This window comes from Nipponia nippon, unplaced genomic scaffold (assembly GCF_047370975.1).
Source record: "Nipponia nippon isolate SJK-2023a ecotype South Korea unplaced genomic scaffold, ASM4737097v1 scaffold_1, whole genome shotgun sequence".
Classification (NCBI taxonomy): Eukaryota; Metazoa; Chordata; class Aves; order Pelecaniformes; family Threskiornithidae; genus Nipponia; species Nipponia nippon.
The window spans coordinates 100,294,787-100,312,102 of NW_028262290.1; the positions used below are offsets into that span (position 1 = coordinate 100,294,787).

At 39.1% G+C, this 17,316-nt stretch overlaps 1 protein-coding gene across 4 annotated transcripts in view; it reads left to right on the plus strand.

Moving 5' to 3' along the window:
• The window catches only part of CDKAL1 (CDKAL1 threonylcarbamoyladenosine tRNA methylthiotransferase), a 429,338-nt gene that overhangs the window by 54,954 nt on the left and 357,068 nt on the right, over positions 1–17,316 (plus strand). For all 4 annotated transcript variants that reach the window (XM_087764738.1, XM_087764716.1, XM_087764726.1 and 1 more), the window contains one exon: positions 15,847–15,931. In XM_087764738.1, coding sequence (XP_087620864.1) covers positions 15,847–15,931 — 85 coding nt within the window. The remainder of the gene's footprint in view (positions 1–15,846; positions 15,932–17,316) is intronic.

Genomic DNA, 17,316 nt, shown 5'->3' on the forward strand with positions numbered 1-17,316 from the left:
AACCACAGCGAGAAGTTTTCTTGCAACCATTCCAACCACCATTTCTTGCGAGGCTCCTCTAGTTGCCTATATATTTGTAGTGCAGCTCTGCAAAGCATTTATGGTAGTGTTTTGTGTTATGAGGCTGTGAACACTAAACTTGACACTGCATGTTTGGATACACTTTGAGCAAAACCAGTGTACCGAAAAATATAAGATGCACGTATTTTCAATCTTTTTACAGGATTATTCAATGCATCAGACAATAAAATAAAACAAACTGAGGACAATTCTCTGGCTAATGACTATCTCTGTTGTGGCAATACACGCATAAAAAATGAGGAAGGATTTAAGGACTTCCTCTAGAATTTTTCTTTTAAATGCAGTGGCAGATCCTTTGAGGGGATTAAAAAGAAACCAAACCCAAACCAAAACAACCTTACCGCTCATATTGGAGTTTACCTCTAGACTGACATGTGTTGATTATTTGTACTTATATTAATTTTTTTCCATATATAGGCAACAAATATCAAATAATTGCTGGCTGGGATTACTTCTGCTAGTAAAATTCCTTTAATGCATGGTAAAAAGACATTGGACATGCAACTACCAAATAAATAGAGAAACAAAAGCAACTGGAAGAGTTCGGTACCATATTATTTGCAGTGTATTATTAAAATGAAGTAGTAAACATTCATGAATAGTGACTTTTTAAAGGAATGATACACGCTCTGTTTTTTCAAAGGCATTGGCGTTAAATATGCTCCTGCTCAAAAGAGGCGTAATAATTTTTCCTATTTGAGGTAGTCATCCTAATAACACATATCAAATTTGCTTCTGTAGTACAATAGAGACCACCTCAATGCCTATGTTGAAACTGAAATCTTCCTGTGAAACCATGGGTGTGATGTACAGAATATATGCTTTTGACAGAGCTTTTGTGGGCTTCAGTTTCCTAGCAAATACTAAACTCTTCATACTTTGCAGAAGACTCCTGTGCATCAGTGGAAGGGGAATGTTATGCTTGGCTTTTACTTGCTTTAGTAAATGGATTTAAGCGATTAAATTCTACCACTTGATTGTCTTTTTCTGCTAGTCATCTGTTTCAGATGGATCGGTCAGTAAGCATGCCTGTTTATATATTCTAAGTGGCGCTTTTTCTAGCAATTAATTTTGTACAGGTTTTACTGTGGCTAGTAGTATGTTGAAAGAAGTGTACCCTTCTCTGATTTTATTGTGTGCTTCGTAAACGTGGTCTTAAGCGGAGTCTTCTTCCTTCCTAATCTCAAAGGCCCTGTGAAAATTGAATTCAGAAGCTGTTGGTGTCATCTTTGATGTATTTTTGACACACAGTTACTGCCCATACTTAATTTAAACCTTCAGCCTGAGTGTAATGATGAAAGATCTGTACCTTTTTAGTGCATGCCTTAACTTTTTGAATAGTTTCAGCCTTGCAAGAATTTCTTGAAGTTATGGCCTGCCTGAAAGAACAGAGGCCTTCAATCAACTTCCTCAAACAGCTAAATCTTTTGATTAGCCATTAAGTGTCTAGAAATAATGTTTAAAAATGCAGAAGCAGCATATCTGTAGTAGTTACTGGTAGGACTTCAAAAAGTGCTGTGTGTGTCAGAAAGTGGGAAAAAAAGTGACTCAGCTGTTTATTTTTTGACACCTAGTAAGGCTCTACCTTTAATATTAATTTTTACTTTTAAGGAAAAAAGTTAAGTATATATTATACTGTAAAAAGAGAGTGGGGAACAGAAAGCGAGGAAGTCGCTCAAGGTTTTGAACAGGGTCTAATAATTTATTTGTCATAAGTGCTGAATGCTGCTTTTAAAAGTAAGTGTAATGCAGGATCTCAAGTTCCTCAGCAAAAATTGAGAATATTAGAAGAATCTTGACTCTGTTAGGAGGTGCAAACATTTGATTTTGAGTTGTTTTTTTACAGTGTTCAAAAAAACTGGTTTCTTCAATCTGTCTGCTGTAGCATGATCTTGTTTCTCCTTCATAACATGGGCTAACTTTTGAATAATTAATATGCTTTTGGGCAGGACATTTTTCAGGAAATTATGCCTGTTATCTTGAGTGTTTGCTTTGGTCCGAGGATTTAATTGTGCTTGATGGGTGTAAGTAATCACATTTGTTGGGGAGTTTGGACTTGGTGTGCAGTTTAAAATCAAATACAGCAACTGTAGTAATTATTTTGATGATCCTGTACTGATTTGAGAATTTAAAGGTGATACAGAATGTGACAAAGATACATGTCTCAGCATGAGGAATACAAAGTTCAGTTCATTTTAAACCAAAACATAGCAATTCACTAAAATGAGCATTTATAGTGCTGTGAAAATGGACCTGATGTAGATCATACCTTGTTTGTAAGAAAGGTAAAAGAAAAATCCTACTTGATTTGGACCCCGTTGGGGCAAAAAATGTATTTTCAAATTTCTTTTTTTCCTGCAAGTAAAGCCGAAGTTAAGGCAACGTCGTTGTTCAGAAAAGAGCACCATGGGGTGATTCTGAAATAAGGGGTTCCATGGGACTGGCAGCTTCGGTGTGAAATTGGGAGTTGCTTTCATTGCCCAGACAGGGCTCCCCACTCTCCCTGTTGGCAGCCAGGCTGCGTGGATGGTCCCAGGCTGTGCAAGGCGTCGGGATTTGAGGGCAGCTGGTGGCTTTACCTGCTGGCTGGGGATGCAGGCAGGGCAGGGTGCCAGTGGGCTGGAGAGTCCAGAAGAACTGAAGGCACCCCATCTGGGGCAGTCTCGGAGCTGCAAACATTTGGGGCTTATCTCAGGGCTCGCAAGATCTGAGTCTCGGGCATGGAAGTTGGACTAGAAGTTCTCAAAGTCTGCTGATGCTCTCGGAGCTGAAAGTGGGTTTTCTTACCGAGAGGTGCAGGGAGCCCTGGCACGGTTGGGTTGCAGTGGGGTGGTGGACCCTCAAAGCACTTGGGTTGCAGGTGGGGGACCTGATAAAGGAGCTTCAGAGTGGCAAGTACAGGAACCTTTGCAGTGGAGTGGATGCTTTCTCAGTTTTACAGCTAGTAAGTTTTGGCAAAATATATCTGTTCAAAGCCACTTCCAATATTGTGTGTTAAGTGCCAGATGATTAGTGGAAAATACATTGCATGTGTTTGCAAGGCCCAGTGATGATTAATAGCCACTAAAAGCCTGTAATAAATACAGTGTTGTGGTGTCTATTTTGTGAATACACTATTAATGTAAGTTTGAAGACAGATTTTTTTTTTTAATCCATGCTTGGTGGAAATAAGGGAATTTCAAACAAACTTTACTTTTTTTTTTTGTGATAAAAGGTCTGTTATCTTTAACAAGAAACACTGACAGATTATATCCAGGATATAACAAATACTGTGCTATTCAAACGGGAAAAAGTACAGTTGGAAACTCTCCTGGGGTGGTAGTGCTTTTAGTGATTTTATTTCCTGAATTTTCTCTGTCAGGCTGTATACTGCTTTTGTTCCCTCTCCATTACAGTTGCCTTTTCCCCACTACCGTTACACATCTATACCCTCTCTCTCCCTCGTGGCATCTGTTTTAACTGTGGAGGTCAGTGCTTACACTGTTTGTCTGGTTTGTGAAACAAATTATCAAAAGTGACTCTAAACATCTGTTGAAGGAAGACTGTGGTTAACATTTTAAAGTACCATCAGACACTTCTTTCTGCGTGGGTATTAGTCAGTTGTCCATGCACTGCACGTAGCTCGCTCTGGCCTCTGCGATTCCTCAGCCAGGAGAGGAGGAGTGCTCTTTTAACTGTATCTGTCTGAAAGCATCACAGTGTTTCCCAGGGTATGTGCTGTCAGATGAAATACTGTGGTAATTGTAAAGGTTTTTCACATAACAGTATTCTTATGAATCCGAGTTAAATCAAAATAAAGGATGTTGTGAGATTTCTCAGCTCTGGCATTTGGAAGACATTAAATTTTGTTTACATCAAGCACGTACTTTTTTATTCCCTGCACTTACCTTTGAAAGAAAGTAAAGCCACGGCCATTTTTTTCCACAGCTAGAAGAAGAGTAGCTGCTGGATATTTGAAGTACTTGTAACTTTACAGTAATAATTTATTTGCCGTAAGAGAAGGGCCATTGGAGCAGTAGGCAGGGTGCCATATATATTGCCATACATACTAAACCTTAAAAAGGAACTTAGCTGTATAGAGCTTATGTATATAGAGCTTAACTTCAATCCAAATTGCAGCCTTGGTGGCTAAATACCTGTGTTGGCAGAGCTTTAAAGAGATGCTAGCAGAGGGCTGGTGTGACTGAGGAAGAGGATGAGAATGTGAACTTCACACTGTTGTCTCATGGCAACTTTGTTTTCCTGGTTTTATAAGTAGAACAGTAGTTAAACACTTTCTTCTGAGTTGAATTGTAGTTGGAAGAACTCAGAGCAGGACCTTTAGTTAAATGCAAGGGGTTAAGCCGTTCGTGGCGGTTAACTTTTGTGCTTTGTACAGGTTGAATGTGTGGATGAAGCTGAAATGGTAGATGAGGCGCTTCCAAAGGCAGGAAGCCATCTGCTCTGGCCATGCTTGCGGGAGGACTTGGTGGTTCCATGTTGTTTGTAGCTGGGACTCTCGGACGTGTGATCCATGCTGTGTTGACAGGCTGAATTACCAGCTGTATTTCAATTTAGAAAGATCCTGACTGCTAAGCTGTGCTGATGACCCTAAAGCTGAGTCAATACCTGTATTTCTGTGTCTTGCTGGGCACATCCTGACAAGATGTCACTCACAGATGATTTTTTTTTTCTCCTTACCTAGAGAGGTCTGTTAATGCACCTGTAGGTTTTACTGTTTTCTTAGGGTTATTGTTTCAAGGCTAGCTGAAATAAATAAAGACTAGTTACAAACCAATACCATGTAACTGTGAATTGAAGGTAGGTAGTCTAGGCTGTAGTCATGGACCTCCTGGTGTCCTCTCTTGCCGCTGTACCACTTCCCTTTATATCTAGCAAGGTTTTATTCATTTCTATTAGGCCTTGCTCTTCTGAAATGTTGAAAAGACCAAAGGTGTGGTAACAGAAACTGCTTATGTCTTCTCTTACTGGAAGTGATCATTACCCTTTAGCTAAGACTGGTTATGACCATAAGCATTTTTACCTTCGTATATTAAAATTATTACAAAATGTTGTTTGCTTTTGATTTTGGCTTTTTTGGTTTTGTTTTTTTTTTTTTGGCATAAGGTTTGCCACTAGGGTTCACCAGAAGCTTTCTAACGAGCAGTTGAGTGCATAACGTGCCAGAGTGGGATGGGTTGTGTGACTTGCAGGAACTTGATATGCTATTTTTAAAATTCATCTTGGAAAGCAAAGAAAAGGTAAATTAGAGAACATGTGCTAAATGAAAACAGCTGTCAAGACAGTGAAGTTATAAGATACAAATATACAAAGGAAGATAGTGATCATGGGAGATACCAGATTAAACTTCAACCATCAACATGGAAAAAGAGGAATTTGCATCCTTCTGACAATAGAAAATGTAAAATAAATTGTGGATAATTACAGGCCTTGAAGTCTTAAAAGTAAGAAAGTGAAGTACCTTCAATCTACTGAAAGCAGAAAGGTGAAGATAGCTTCTGAAACATCTTGGCAACTTTGAGCTGTGTAGTGAAACGTAGGTTCTCTGCTGTTGTTCCTCACCTCGCCTTCAAGAGTAGGAAAGACAAAGGTAAACCCAGCCAAAAGAGAGATGCTCCCAGTGTAGAGCCTGGGGTGGGGGAGGAGAAGACAACTCAAAAACCTTTGACCCCTTATGCCATTGGCCTATGGGGCTCTTCCAGCAGATCTCCTGCCTTTTGCTTGGAGGAAATGGAGAACCACTAGACAGCACTGTGCACTCTGGAAGTGCAGCTCACTCTGCTGTAGTACATCATGACTTCTTGTGACAGTGCTTGAAATCTTGAGTTGTTGCTTCCAAATAAGATGAGAAAATGGACCCTCACACACACCCCCAGACCTTGTCTTGTTTGTCTAAATGATCTCCATTTTATTTTTGGGAGCTGCTGCTCCATCAAATAATCCATGGTGCCTCAAACTAGTGTTTGACTGGTTTGTGCTTGATGAAGTTGGACCGCTCCAGGACCATAAAACCACAATTCTCTATGCAAAACTGGCATACTTGAACTTTTGGCATTGGTAAATGCTGTTCAAAATGTCAAAATAGGCTTGTCTTATTGTATGCAGCTTTACTAGTACTGGAAGAATATCTTCTACTTTTTTTTTTTTTTTTTTTTTTTTTTTTACAAATGACAGGAACCTAACAAAACTGGCTCTCTCACCAGAATATTAATTGAACCTGCAATCAGAATTGGGAAGAGACAGGATAGAAAAATCAGGTGTGAGGCTGTAATGGATATCTCTGTATTGGTATAGAAACACTCAGTCTCTTTAAGGGACTGCTTTGAGCAACCAATGTCTTGTTTTTCTTCTGTCCTCACCTCCTCATTTAGTTAGGTGCTCTTAGATACTTCAGTTGCACAGGTGAGTAAATTGTTGGAGAAATGGAGTGAATGGATAGTGAGACTGCAGAGGGGCTCATAACTGCTGTAGTAGCTGCACGGGCTGGTGTGTCTGTTCAGTATGAGTCAGGGCACGGAGGAAGGGCAGGAGGGGCAGGTGGGGCTGGGTTGCATGTTTGCGCATCTGCCTGTGCTTGGTCTTTATCCTTCTTTCCCAGTGCATCTTTGCTCTCCTCTTCTCCCATGAACTGGCTTCCTTCCTATTCAGGGCAAATGGGCAGAGAGGTAGAACTGTTATTTTGTCCTACAGGTTTGTAGGCAAAGCATAATCAAAACCCATTGGTGGGATTTTGTGAAGAAGCTTGCACTGCCGATTGCCGCGCTGCATCTATCATCTGTGGCGTGTGTAAAGAGTGAACTTTAATTTCCGGTGTGCAGAGTCTGGAGCTTTCACAAGCACTAAATTCTGCTGATAATCTGGACTGGGAATGATGGCTGGGAATTAACCACAGCAAAGGCTTATCTGGCTGCTGGGTATGGTACCTTAAGCCCATATCTCCTGCTTTTCAGAAAACTGATAAAGTAGCAAATAGATGAGGTGTGAAGGTAGTTCTGAGAAAGTCAATAAATAGCCGGAAGCTACAATTTAATAAGTGTTTGGACATATCTGGCTCAAATAGCTTATATATTTTAACTCTCTTAAAAGTGATAGATGGAACCTAAATCCATATTCCCGGTGGCATTAGGTATCAGGAGAAATAAGTGGAAGCAAGGCATTTGAAATCAATAAATTGCTTCTAGGTACAACTTAATGCAGACAGAATTTAGAGAAAAAAGATTGTGAAACAGATACAGGAGTAAAATTTAGCTTTAATTTGCAGACTACGGCAAAACCCTAATCCTGGCTCTTGTGAAAATGAATGGAGATTAGGAAGTTACAGGAGTGAGGAAGTTCAGTGCCATGGGCCGACTTGAACAGAAATAGGTGTACCAAAAAAGTAAGGAATCTGTGGAGTAAAGCTGCTCTCTAGATTAATATTTTGCCTTTATGGTCTCATTTAAGGCATTTAATTACCTAAGATCTACTTTATATTACACTTGAAATGAAGCAAAGATTCATTCTCATTTGCGTGGGATTTTTGCTGTATTTGAGAATCTTCTACTTCACTGCTTTGAGCTTTCTTTTGTTGGACCTGCTTGTGGCTTGCATGGGCTAGAAGTGCAAGAGGGTTCCCCGAGCAGGTAATCAGTGGTGCCATTGCATTTTATAAAGGCCTTTGGTTTCCGTCTGTTCGGCCTAGCCCAGCAGGTTGTTACCTGGGTGCATGATAGGACTGAAGCAACCCTCAATTTACATTTTCTTCTTTCTTCCCCACAGACATAGTGGGGGAGAGCTGTTAACATTTCATTAGCTTTGCAGATAGAAGCATTTCTTTAAGTGAGGCTTGTCAGAGCGTTATACCTAAGGGAGATAAAAATGATCTCCCTGGGGCAGATTCCAGTCAATCTTTCTCGATTCTGAAATATTTATTAATGTTTACAGGAAATTCGTATGGAATCATATGACGTGTACGGAAAACCATAAAATTTTCATTTTTCATTCACCTGTGGCTTTGCTGTCAGCATATGAAATTAGCTGCTTATGCTTGACTACCATGTTTTCTTGGACCTCAACATAGATCACAGTATGTGATTTTTCCAAATAGATACTTTAGAAAACATTTCTGATTTACATTGTGTCTTGCAAATCTCAACATCATCAGTTTCACTTAAATTTTACCAGTTGTTTAGAAACTCTGATCTGTAAAACATAATACTGATCTGTAAAACATAATAAAATCCTCTTAATCACCTTTACTAAGTAAGCTTTCTTCTGAGATTATAGATGAAGCAAGTGGAGATTTCTAAAGTGTTGTACCGAAAATGAGAATGCAGTTGCTTTTCAGTGAGCCCTGTGAAAGCTAGAGATTCTTCTGGAGCTCACATATCAGCTGTCATCTTTCTAAGGCAGTAGTTAGACTTCAGTAGATGCCCTAAGACAGTCGGTAAGACATCTGCAAGAGTTGTGTTTGAGCACTCATGGTGAGTTAGTAGAACTATTGTAATCCATTTTCATTTTGGGTTTTTTTGGGCTTTATTTTTTTTTTTTTTACCTTGTCCCAGAGAAAATATTCAACTTAATCTGCTGTTCAGTGTTTTCTGTTGATTTGCTATGCTACTCAAATTACTGAAGAGCTGTTTTTTGGGGGTGCCTTAAAACTTGTTGTCAAAAAGTTATTGGGTATCACTGATCTGGCCTGTAAGTGATGTAGACTGAAATAGCTTGTGCATATGAATCTAGGCAATGGCTTTGTGTTTTGGAACAGGCCTCAAGTCAGGGACAACTTGGCTGAGATCTTGGCTTATTTGCGTAGACATCCTGTGTGGCTCGATCACATTAAAGAAACTCTGAAACTGCTTGTCTACATTTGTAAGATGATAAAGGAATTGGTGTAGGGCCGGGCGCATATTTAATATGCGGGTGTTGAAGGTAAATCAGTTAATATTTGCAATGTGTTTTCAAAGTGTACTTGCACGATATTGTGCAAGATTTTTTTTGTTGATGGTTGACTTCAGACTGTTAGTGACTAAGATAGAAGCAATCAGTCTGTATTTGCTTATTTGAATAACTTGTGTTTTGCGTATGAAGCTGTATGTAGGGAGTACAAAGAGACAAAAAAGCAACTGAATCATACTGTGTGTGCTATTTCTGGAAGATCAAGCAGGCTTAAGACTTAGAGGAGGAGGAGTTACTGGGATTTTTCCAAATTTTGTCAAGAAAACAAATTCTACCCATGTTACTCATCAGAATGAGTCGGAGTTACATTGTCGTAGTGTAGCCTGGCTAAAACAGGCTACTTGACCTTGTTTCTAATGTAGTGGGACTTTCCCTGCGAGACTGATAAATCACTCATTAGTACTCTTCACATTGAAATTATTAACACTGATCATAAGTCCTCAATGAAGTGAAAAGAGCAGTTGACTCTTGGAATGCATCAAGATTGCACTTGCCCTCGAGAGCAGGATGAAATGCCCACCCTAGAGCACCGTGCTATGGCACCTGCATCTGCTGCTGCCCAGGATAATTTGGCTGCCTTAACATTTGGTGGTACTGTGCTGAACAGACCCTGGCTGCGCATAGGCTTTCTGCCAACACACCTCTAAGCTAGCAATGAGATTTCTCCTCTCTTGTTTTAAGGTCTTGTTTTGTTCAAGGAATAGTTGTGTGATCCACTTTTCTCAAAGTAGTGAAGTCTTTATTTTGAAGGAATGAGCTAAAATTCAGGCTGCCTTTTCCACCTTTGGCATATAACACCACGTGCAGAGAGACCTTTGACTATTTGGTATCAACAAAGAGCCATGAGAAAAAGCCAGCCCGTAAGCTTATGTCATGTTGGAAGAAGCTTCGTTTAGAACATGGTTGTGAATCTGTACTCATAAAAAGGGGTGCCTTTCCTTTAAGATGTCTATCTGGGAGCTGTTTGACAAAACAAGTGGAACTGTAGAATGTAGAATAAAATCCAGCACAAATTCAAATGTTTATGGCACACAGCACTGTAGCCAGAGTTGAAGATGGACGTAACTGAACTATCTATTTTGTTCTGATCGACAAGTATAGCGAGCAGATAAAATGTGGAAATGATCAGTCCCTTTCTTGATTGGAAGAAGTATGAGATGTTCAGTGGCTGCAGATGTGGTGGGAGCTGTGGGCTTAGGAAAGTTAACATCCAAATGGGGAAAAAATTGAAAGGAAATTATTGAAATGCCCTACAGGTACTGCAATTTTAGAATGAAATTACCTGCTGCTCTTCAAAAAGAAACATTTCTAGGTTTAGCCTTTTTAAAACCTAAATCTTTTTACAACCTCAAGTATCCTTAGGTGTCTTAATGCATGAAAAACTTAGTGAGTTAGAGAGGATGAACAAAATAGCAAAGTAACTGTCAATTCCTGTTGTCTGTGCTGGGTAAACAGGCAGGAAAATCAGATGGGCATTGCAGAAGGAGTTGAAATGAAAGTTATAATCTAAGTGGCCTCCTGACATTGTTACAAGGTAAATCTTTAAAGTATACTTAATTCTCCTGTTCATCGCCAGCTTAGGTGTCACTAAGGGTGGATGGGCTGAAGCCTGCCTACCCGGCTCAGCGTGTCTGGGTGCTGCAGTGCAGACCCCAGGCTGCTCCAAGCAGGAGTACAGCTGGAGGAGCCTGTAAGTCTGACGTAAGTGCGTAGAAAGTGGGAGAAAAAGCTGGCTTACTCCATGGATCATCTAGGACTTGGGCTGCAGCCTGTGCTGTGTCTAGAGCAGAGATGGAAGGTAATTAGAGAATAAATTACTCGCTTCAAAATCCCAATGTAAATAAGACTGTGTGCTACTGACAGTCACGCAGTAGAAGAGGAACGTTCATGCTCAGTTCCTGCTCATTTGATGTCTTCAGCGGGCAGTCCCTGTGCACCTCTGTTTTGGTGCTGGACAGAGAGAGATGTCCGTTGATAGCGGACACAGCATCCTGATCTGGAAGGCTTTATAAAACCTGTTGGTAGTCCAGCAGTAGCTGCTGTTGAGATGTCTACCCGCTCGAGAATGAATTTACTAAAAATACTCAATTTCTTGAAAACAGGAGAAAACAGAAAAGTTTACTTGTGCAGTTAGCTCAGTAATGGAAGTGTTAATGGAGACTAAAAATAGCAACCTTGCATATTTGCAGTTTAAATTAGGGCAAGAGGCATGATGGAAGAATTATTTTTTTTAATGAAGACCTGTCTGCATTACCTGATTTGATAAGCAGCCTGTCTTTCCTTGTGGAGCTTTAAACAATCTATTCGCAGGGTGAACCAAGTTGTTGTATTTTCATTAATTGTGGATGAAGTAGTTTGTTATGACCAGAGTATCTCAGAAATTCAATGAGAAAACAGAAGTCATGTTGCAATCAAGTTGACCCTTTTATATTTTACACCCTAATACGGCTGATAAGAGACAAGTGGGACTGTTTTGAAAGACATTTTCAATCTGCGGAGTTAGGACTTTCAGCATGCATTTGAGTGTTTTGTATCATTTGTAAATGCATGGTAGGTCTTCGGAGGTGGGAACTGATAATGTGGCTCTGAGATTTCAAACAAATGCCATCTGGAAGTTCATGATAACTTGTGGTTTTGATTTGTAGTTGCTGTTGAGGGAGTAGACAAAGAGAAAGTGCTTGTTTGTTTGGCATCTTTTCTGAAAGACGTTATATGAAAGCTGATAGTTAACTATATCTGATACGAAATATGGAGAACTAGCAAATGCTAACTAAGTATTTTGTGTGCCAAGGAAAGGCCTGGAAAGCAAAAAGCACACAAAAAAATTTTGCCTTCTCCTGTTCTTCTCAACCTTGTTGTGTCTTTCTCCTCTGCCAAGCAAAGCCTATTGTCTAGAAACAAATAACCAAACTTAATGTCCCCAGAGGAACATGTACCTTCCTTCTGCACTGATGACTCACAGCATTTCTGAACTAATATTTATGAAAGATTCTTTCCCAATACTTGCTGAGGTCCCTTGATGCCCAGTGGCCCAAGAAATCATTAAATTAACCAGCACCTAATTTCAGTAAGCCAGGGCGTAAGAGTGGGTTTCTGTGACACAGGGATGTTGAAAGAAAGTAAGTTTGGTAACTTAGTTCCAGTCAAGATGCTGGATGACTTTTGTTATTGGCTGTGAGATGTCCTCATGCTTAGATTTTTGTGTCTTTTGAGGGGAGATGATTCACATGGAGTCCAGTTGTGAGCATATGCTCCAGATACGTAACTTGGGTGTTACTGGGTCTGGCTCCAGAGCATAAAATGCCAAGCAGGGGATCAAGGGAAGGGGGCAGGGCGGTTTTGGAGGTGAGAATGCACAGGACAAAGCATTAATGGGGAGGTCCGTAAATGGGAACAGAGGCTAAAATACAGCACGTGAAAGCAGGGAACCTGGAGGTGTATCTGTTGTGCAAAAGAGAAGTAAAGGAAAATCAGAAAGGGTGAGAAGGAAGACTCGCAGAGAGCTTAGGAACAGGATAAGGAGAGGAAAAGGCCATGGGAGAGCCTTCTGTGATTATAGAGAAAGATCCTCCTGCAGATTGAAGTTACACAGACTGATGTACAGGATTTAAAAGGACGTCATACAAATTATGAGTCATGTTTTTTGAGCAAGCAGTGCTGAGCAAATCTGGTAGCAGTTTCAGTGCAGAGAGGAGTAATGTGCTGAAAGTAAAGAAGGGCTATTCTTTTAGGGCTTCACTATCTGTGTTTCTTCTACTTCAGTGCTTTGTGTGTGTTTTGATTTTTCATGGAGATGTGGTTTGGGGGGGATTGGAAGAAAACAAAGTTTTGGAAAAAGAATTGAAAGAAAAAAGACTTTAGTTAAAACACCAGGGCAAAACCAAGTCAATTGTTTAATTTTCAACTGATAGTATTACTACAGTCGTCTTAAGAAGTTCTGCTGATTTATGATTTCTAAAATGATAACAAACCCAAAAATGCTAGTTAGAAAAGAATTGTAAATATTGTTTTCCTCTGTAGGTATACTGATGTTTCAGACTCTTGCCATTTTATCCTCTTAGTATTGCCTAATGCAGCCAATTCATGTTTTCCAGAGCTTCCCAATTAAGTTAAGTGTTCAGAAGTTTCCATGACCTTTAGGTTTCTTTGTACTCTATGTTGTTTTGCAGAGAGTATGATAGACTTTGTGGTTTACTTCCAGTGTAGCCTTTCTTTTATGGAAAAGATGTCACAATGCAAAAAGGCCATGGTTTTTGAGTTGTGTTTTTGAGCATTTAATACAATGCTGATTTGATGTAACTTTTCTATAAAAATGTCTTAACATGTAGGAAACTGTTTAAGTAGCTCATCAAAAAACAGCAGCAAAATATCATCATTTAAAAAGTATCATTAGGCTGAATATATGGAAAAAACAAGTTGAAGAAAGAAGATCGCCTTAGAGAAGTTCGTTGCAGGATGTAGAAAAGGGCACCCATATCCTGTATTCGCTACTGTAATTGATGTTCACTGTGCTTATGGTTCTTGCTTCAGTTTTGCCTGTCACAGTATGTATGACTTGCTGGAAAACCTGTAAAGGTTAGATTGTCCTCTTCAGTCGGATCTGCGAGAGTTCCCAAACACAAGTGTCTGTTCTTCACTGAAATTTTGGAGGTTTCTCCAAAACCTTATGGTCTAATAGAGGTTGCAAGGTGGAGGCTGGAGTTGGAAAAGGTGGCAGGTTGAGACTGAAAGGAAGGGTGCATGGGCTGCCTTAGTAGCTACACTCATAAGCTGTTTACCATCCAGACCGAAATACTTCACATCTGTCTTCTGGAGTATAAACGGAGAAACCTCAGGTCTGTCTGCCCCTGCAGGCATGTATTTAGAAACCTGAGTTTATTTGTCAGAGCTATTTTACTCTTTCTTCGGGCACATGCTGAACCCTAGCAACTACTCATGTCAGAACACTGATTAATATACATGTATATATAGGCATATATACATATAGCCAATCCCTCCAATTCCCCTGCCCCGAATAAAGAACCCTTACCCCCGGTGTTGCTTAATATTTAGTAATTATGAAGCCCAAAGATCTTGTTTATACATGCCAACTCTGATCAGGTGTTTTGGTCCATGTTTGTTTCAGCATGTCCATCAGGCCTTGCATTTAGTGTAAGTGCATCAAAAGTTCTGAAAGCAAAACGTAGCCACTGACAAGTTGCCCCCACCATGTTGTAAATGTGCATATTTTCCTGAAACCTGATACAAAAATGCCCTGTTGGTAAATAATTTTTTTAAACTGGAAATTGCTTGAGAAAATACAGTAGATCATGGCAAATCTATACCAGTGCATGTAATTCTTTTATGTGTGAACAGTGCAGTAAAGAACTAAGAAAGTTCAGCTATCATTTTGAGGAGTTGTGGTATGAACTCTTATTAATACATATAAATATACACGTTTATGAGTTATATATATATATATATACACACACATAATCAAAACTTGTATGTAAATATATCAGTATGAGAGTTAATAAGAAAAAAAGATTAAAAAATAAATACAGAAATAGAACAACTAAATATGATAAAATAATGCTATTGCTGTAAGGAGAGGACAAGCCTCTGCTACACTTCTAGTTTTCTTAAATGATTTTTAGATGTATACATTAATGATACTCCTTTTCCCAAAACTGCTGAGAAGATTCTATTCTGCAGAAGCCTTTATTTTGCACCCTCTGTTCTGCAGAGGTTTAAACCTGTGAAGGAATTAATTTGAATGTATCTGGGAGATTTTTTCTATGTGTAAAATACGTGCAAGTGTTGCAGTTGTCCCTCAGACTCCCAATCAAGGAGCTAATCTATTAATAGGCTGGAATCCAAATTGCTATATGAAATGGTTCCTGTTGGGTAAGGTCTTTCTAAACTTAAATGTGTTAGTTTTTCCAATGCTGTTTTGAAGAAAGGGGTTTTATTTTAGCTTTAGGGAAGAAGTATAGTCACAGTGAGGCTATCAGGCTGTCTCTTCCTTCACATGTGGAGACCATGCTACAAGGAGGAACTGAAACCAAGCCCAGAATTAGTGTTCTCTGCATTAAGGCATCCCTCCTCTGAATAAAGATATCTCTTGAAAATTGTTACGCTCTACAGTGATGTATGACTGCTACTGAAGCTCTTGTCTGTTAAATGTATTCCCAGCCTCCTGTCTGACTTAGCGTTGGCCTCTTGTTATTTAGGTGTCCTATACCGTAACTAAGATATAATCTAAACTAGAAACGTGCACATTTCTTTCCAAATTAGCTACAATGACTTTTCTCTTTAGTAGAGATTCATGTTTTATAAATTCTGATTTGTCTCTTTTGTAGTACTAATTCACAGGTGAGCTGAAGCAGGGATTTTGTTTTGTTAGTGAAACCTGCTTTTGTCAACCACTTAATTTAAAAAGCACCTTTATACATTTTGGTGATCTTTTTGCCTTTGTGTAGACCAGATCTTTCTGGGGAGCATGCGTTTTTGGCAGTAGTGACCATTTTTCTTAACTTTGCTTTCCTTGATGTGCAACCGAGTAGCATCTCAGCTGGTAAATGAGGTAACTGTTCTTCCTTTGGAAAAAAAAAAAAAAAAAGTACAGTGGAAATGCTCGTGTGTGTTTTTGTTTCTAAAACACAAAACAACAAACAACCAAAAAAACCTTTCCAAGAATGTAATTTTTTAAAATGTTGAATATAAAGTCATTTTGCAAATAGTCAACTTATTGATAATGGCTAAGTTTTTGGATTTTTTTATATGATATAAAGTAGGAGTTGATAGGTTGGATAATTCTTAAGAGATTTGTATCTTTCTGTCTTTTAGACAACTCTGCTGAAGCAGATCTATGGTTGCTGAACAGTTGTACAGTAAAAAATCCTGCTGAGGATCACTTCAGAAACTCAATCAAGTAAGTTCTTTCCCTGAAAAGATACTTAATTATCAAAGAATGTTGCATATTTTAATTTTAAAAGCTTCATATTTTCAATCTAGACGTAATCTTGTGTTTTAGAACAAGAAGTGTCCTCAGTCTGACTGTTACAATGGTGAATTCTCTAGAATTCATTTGTAAGGTGCAGTGTTATTTTTTTTAATTAGCTATAACTTGCAAGTGATTATCAATACACTTATTTAGGAGAACTGATCTATTTAGATAGGGGCTTTTATATCACTTTTCAAGATATATTGTTGTAATGCTCTTCTGAAGAGTTGAATATTTGTTTTTTTTCATAAGTGTGAATTGTTAGGCTGTTTCTCTTTGTCCTCTACTGAAATTTTACATGATCAGGCCTTTCTAATTAGAAGGGTATCAGGAACATACTTAAAACTATTTCTCTATACTTTTTCTTAAAAGGTGAACTGATTAGCCTATAATGGAAGTCTTGTGAAGAATGTGTTTTATTTCTCTGCAACATTTCGATGATGTTGAAAAATATGATATGGTAGCAACTTCTGCCTCTGACTTCCGTGGAAGTATAGTTGTGATGAGAGTAACTGGGAAACCTGTACACTTACAGCTTCATTGCCCAGTATAAATAAATATTGTGGTATGTTTCTTGTAGATTTTACCTTTAGTAAACAAGTGTGGCTATTTATGCAGTCATTTGTTTAGTGTGGCGCACTGTGGATGGACTGTTTGTTGAAATCCATTTTGTTTAGAAAAACATAGTTCTTAGTAAGCAGTTGGCATGCTCAGGGAGGTAGAGAGGAGAGAGAAGCTGGATATAAACTATCTGCTTGCAGTGCTGGAGTTAACAGCATCCCGGGGCTATAACCTGGAGCAGCAACCATTTGCCCACAGTAGGTGGCACAGCAGAAGCTTCCTCCACTCCTCAGAGGGCTTCGCTTCCTGACTGCCGGTGTTGTACTTGGTGAGGAGAGTGGCTTTTTGGCTTTTTTTTACTGTTGCCAAAAAAAAAAAAAAAACCTATTTCCAGAATACTTCCAGTTAGTGTGTGTTGGCCAACAGAACTGATGACAAGATCTTTTCCAGTTCAATTGTGGCCATCTTTCTATTTTACTAATCCTATGCCAGAATTGATGTGGTATGGTGTGTGTCCTTTAACCAGTAGAATAGAGTTGGTGAAGAAAGAGGGTCTAACTAAAAGCAAATGACCAAAAATATTTCTTTGAACTTCATGTTTCTGTTGCTGCTCTATTAATGAGCCTGATGTTATTTGTAGCCTGGGTTTATTCCTCTTTTTCCTTCCTTCTCCCTGTACTCTTTCTGTTCTGACACATGGATACTCTGGTGTTCTCCATTTCTTCTCTTTGCTGTGAGTCACTCCTTTCCCG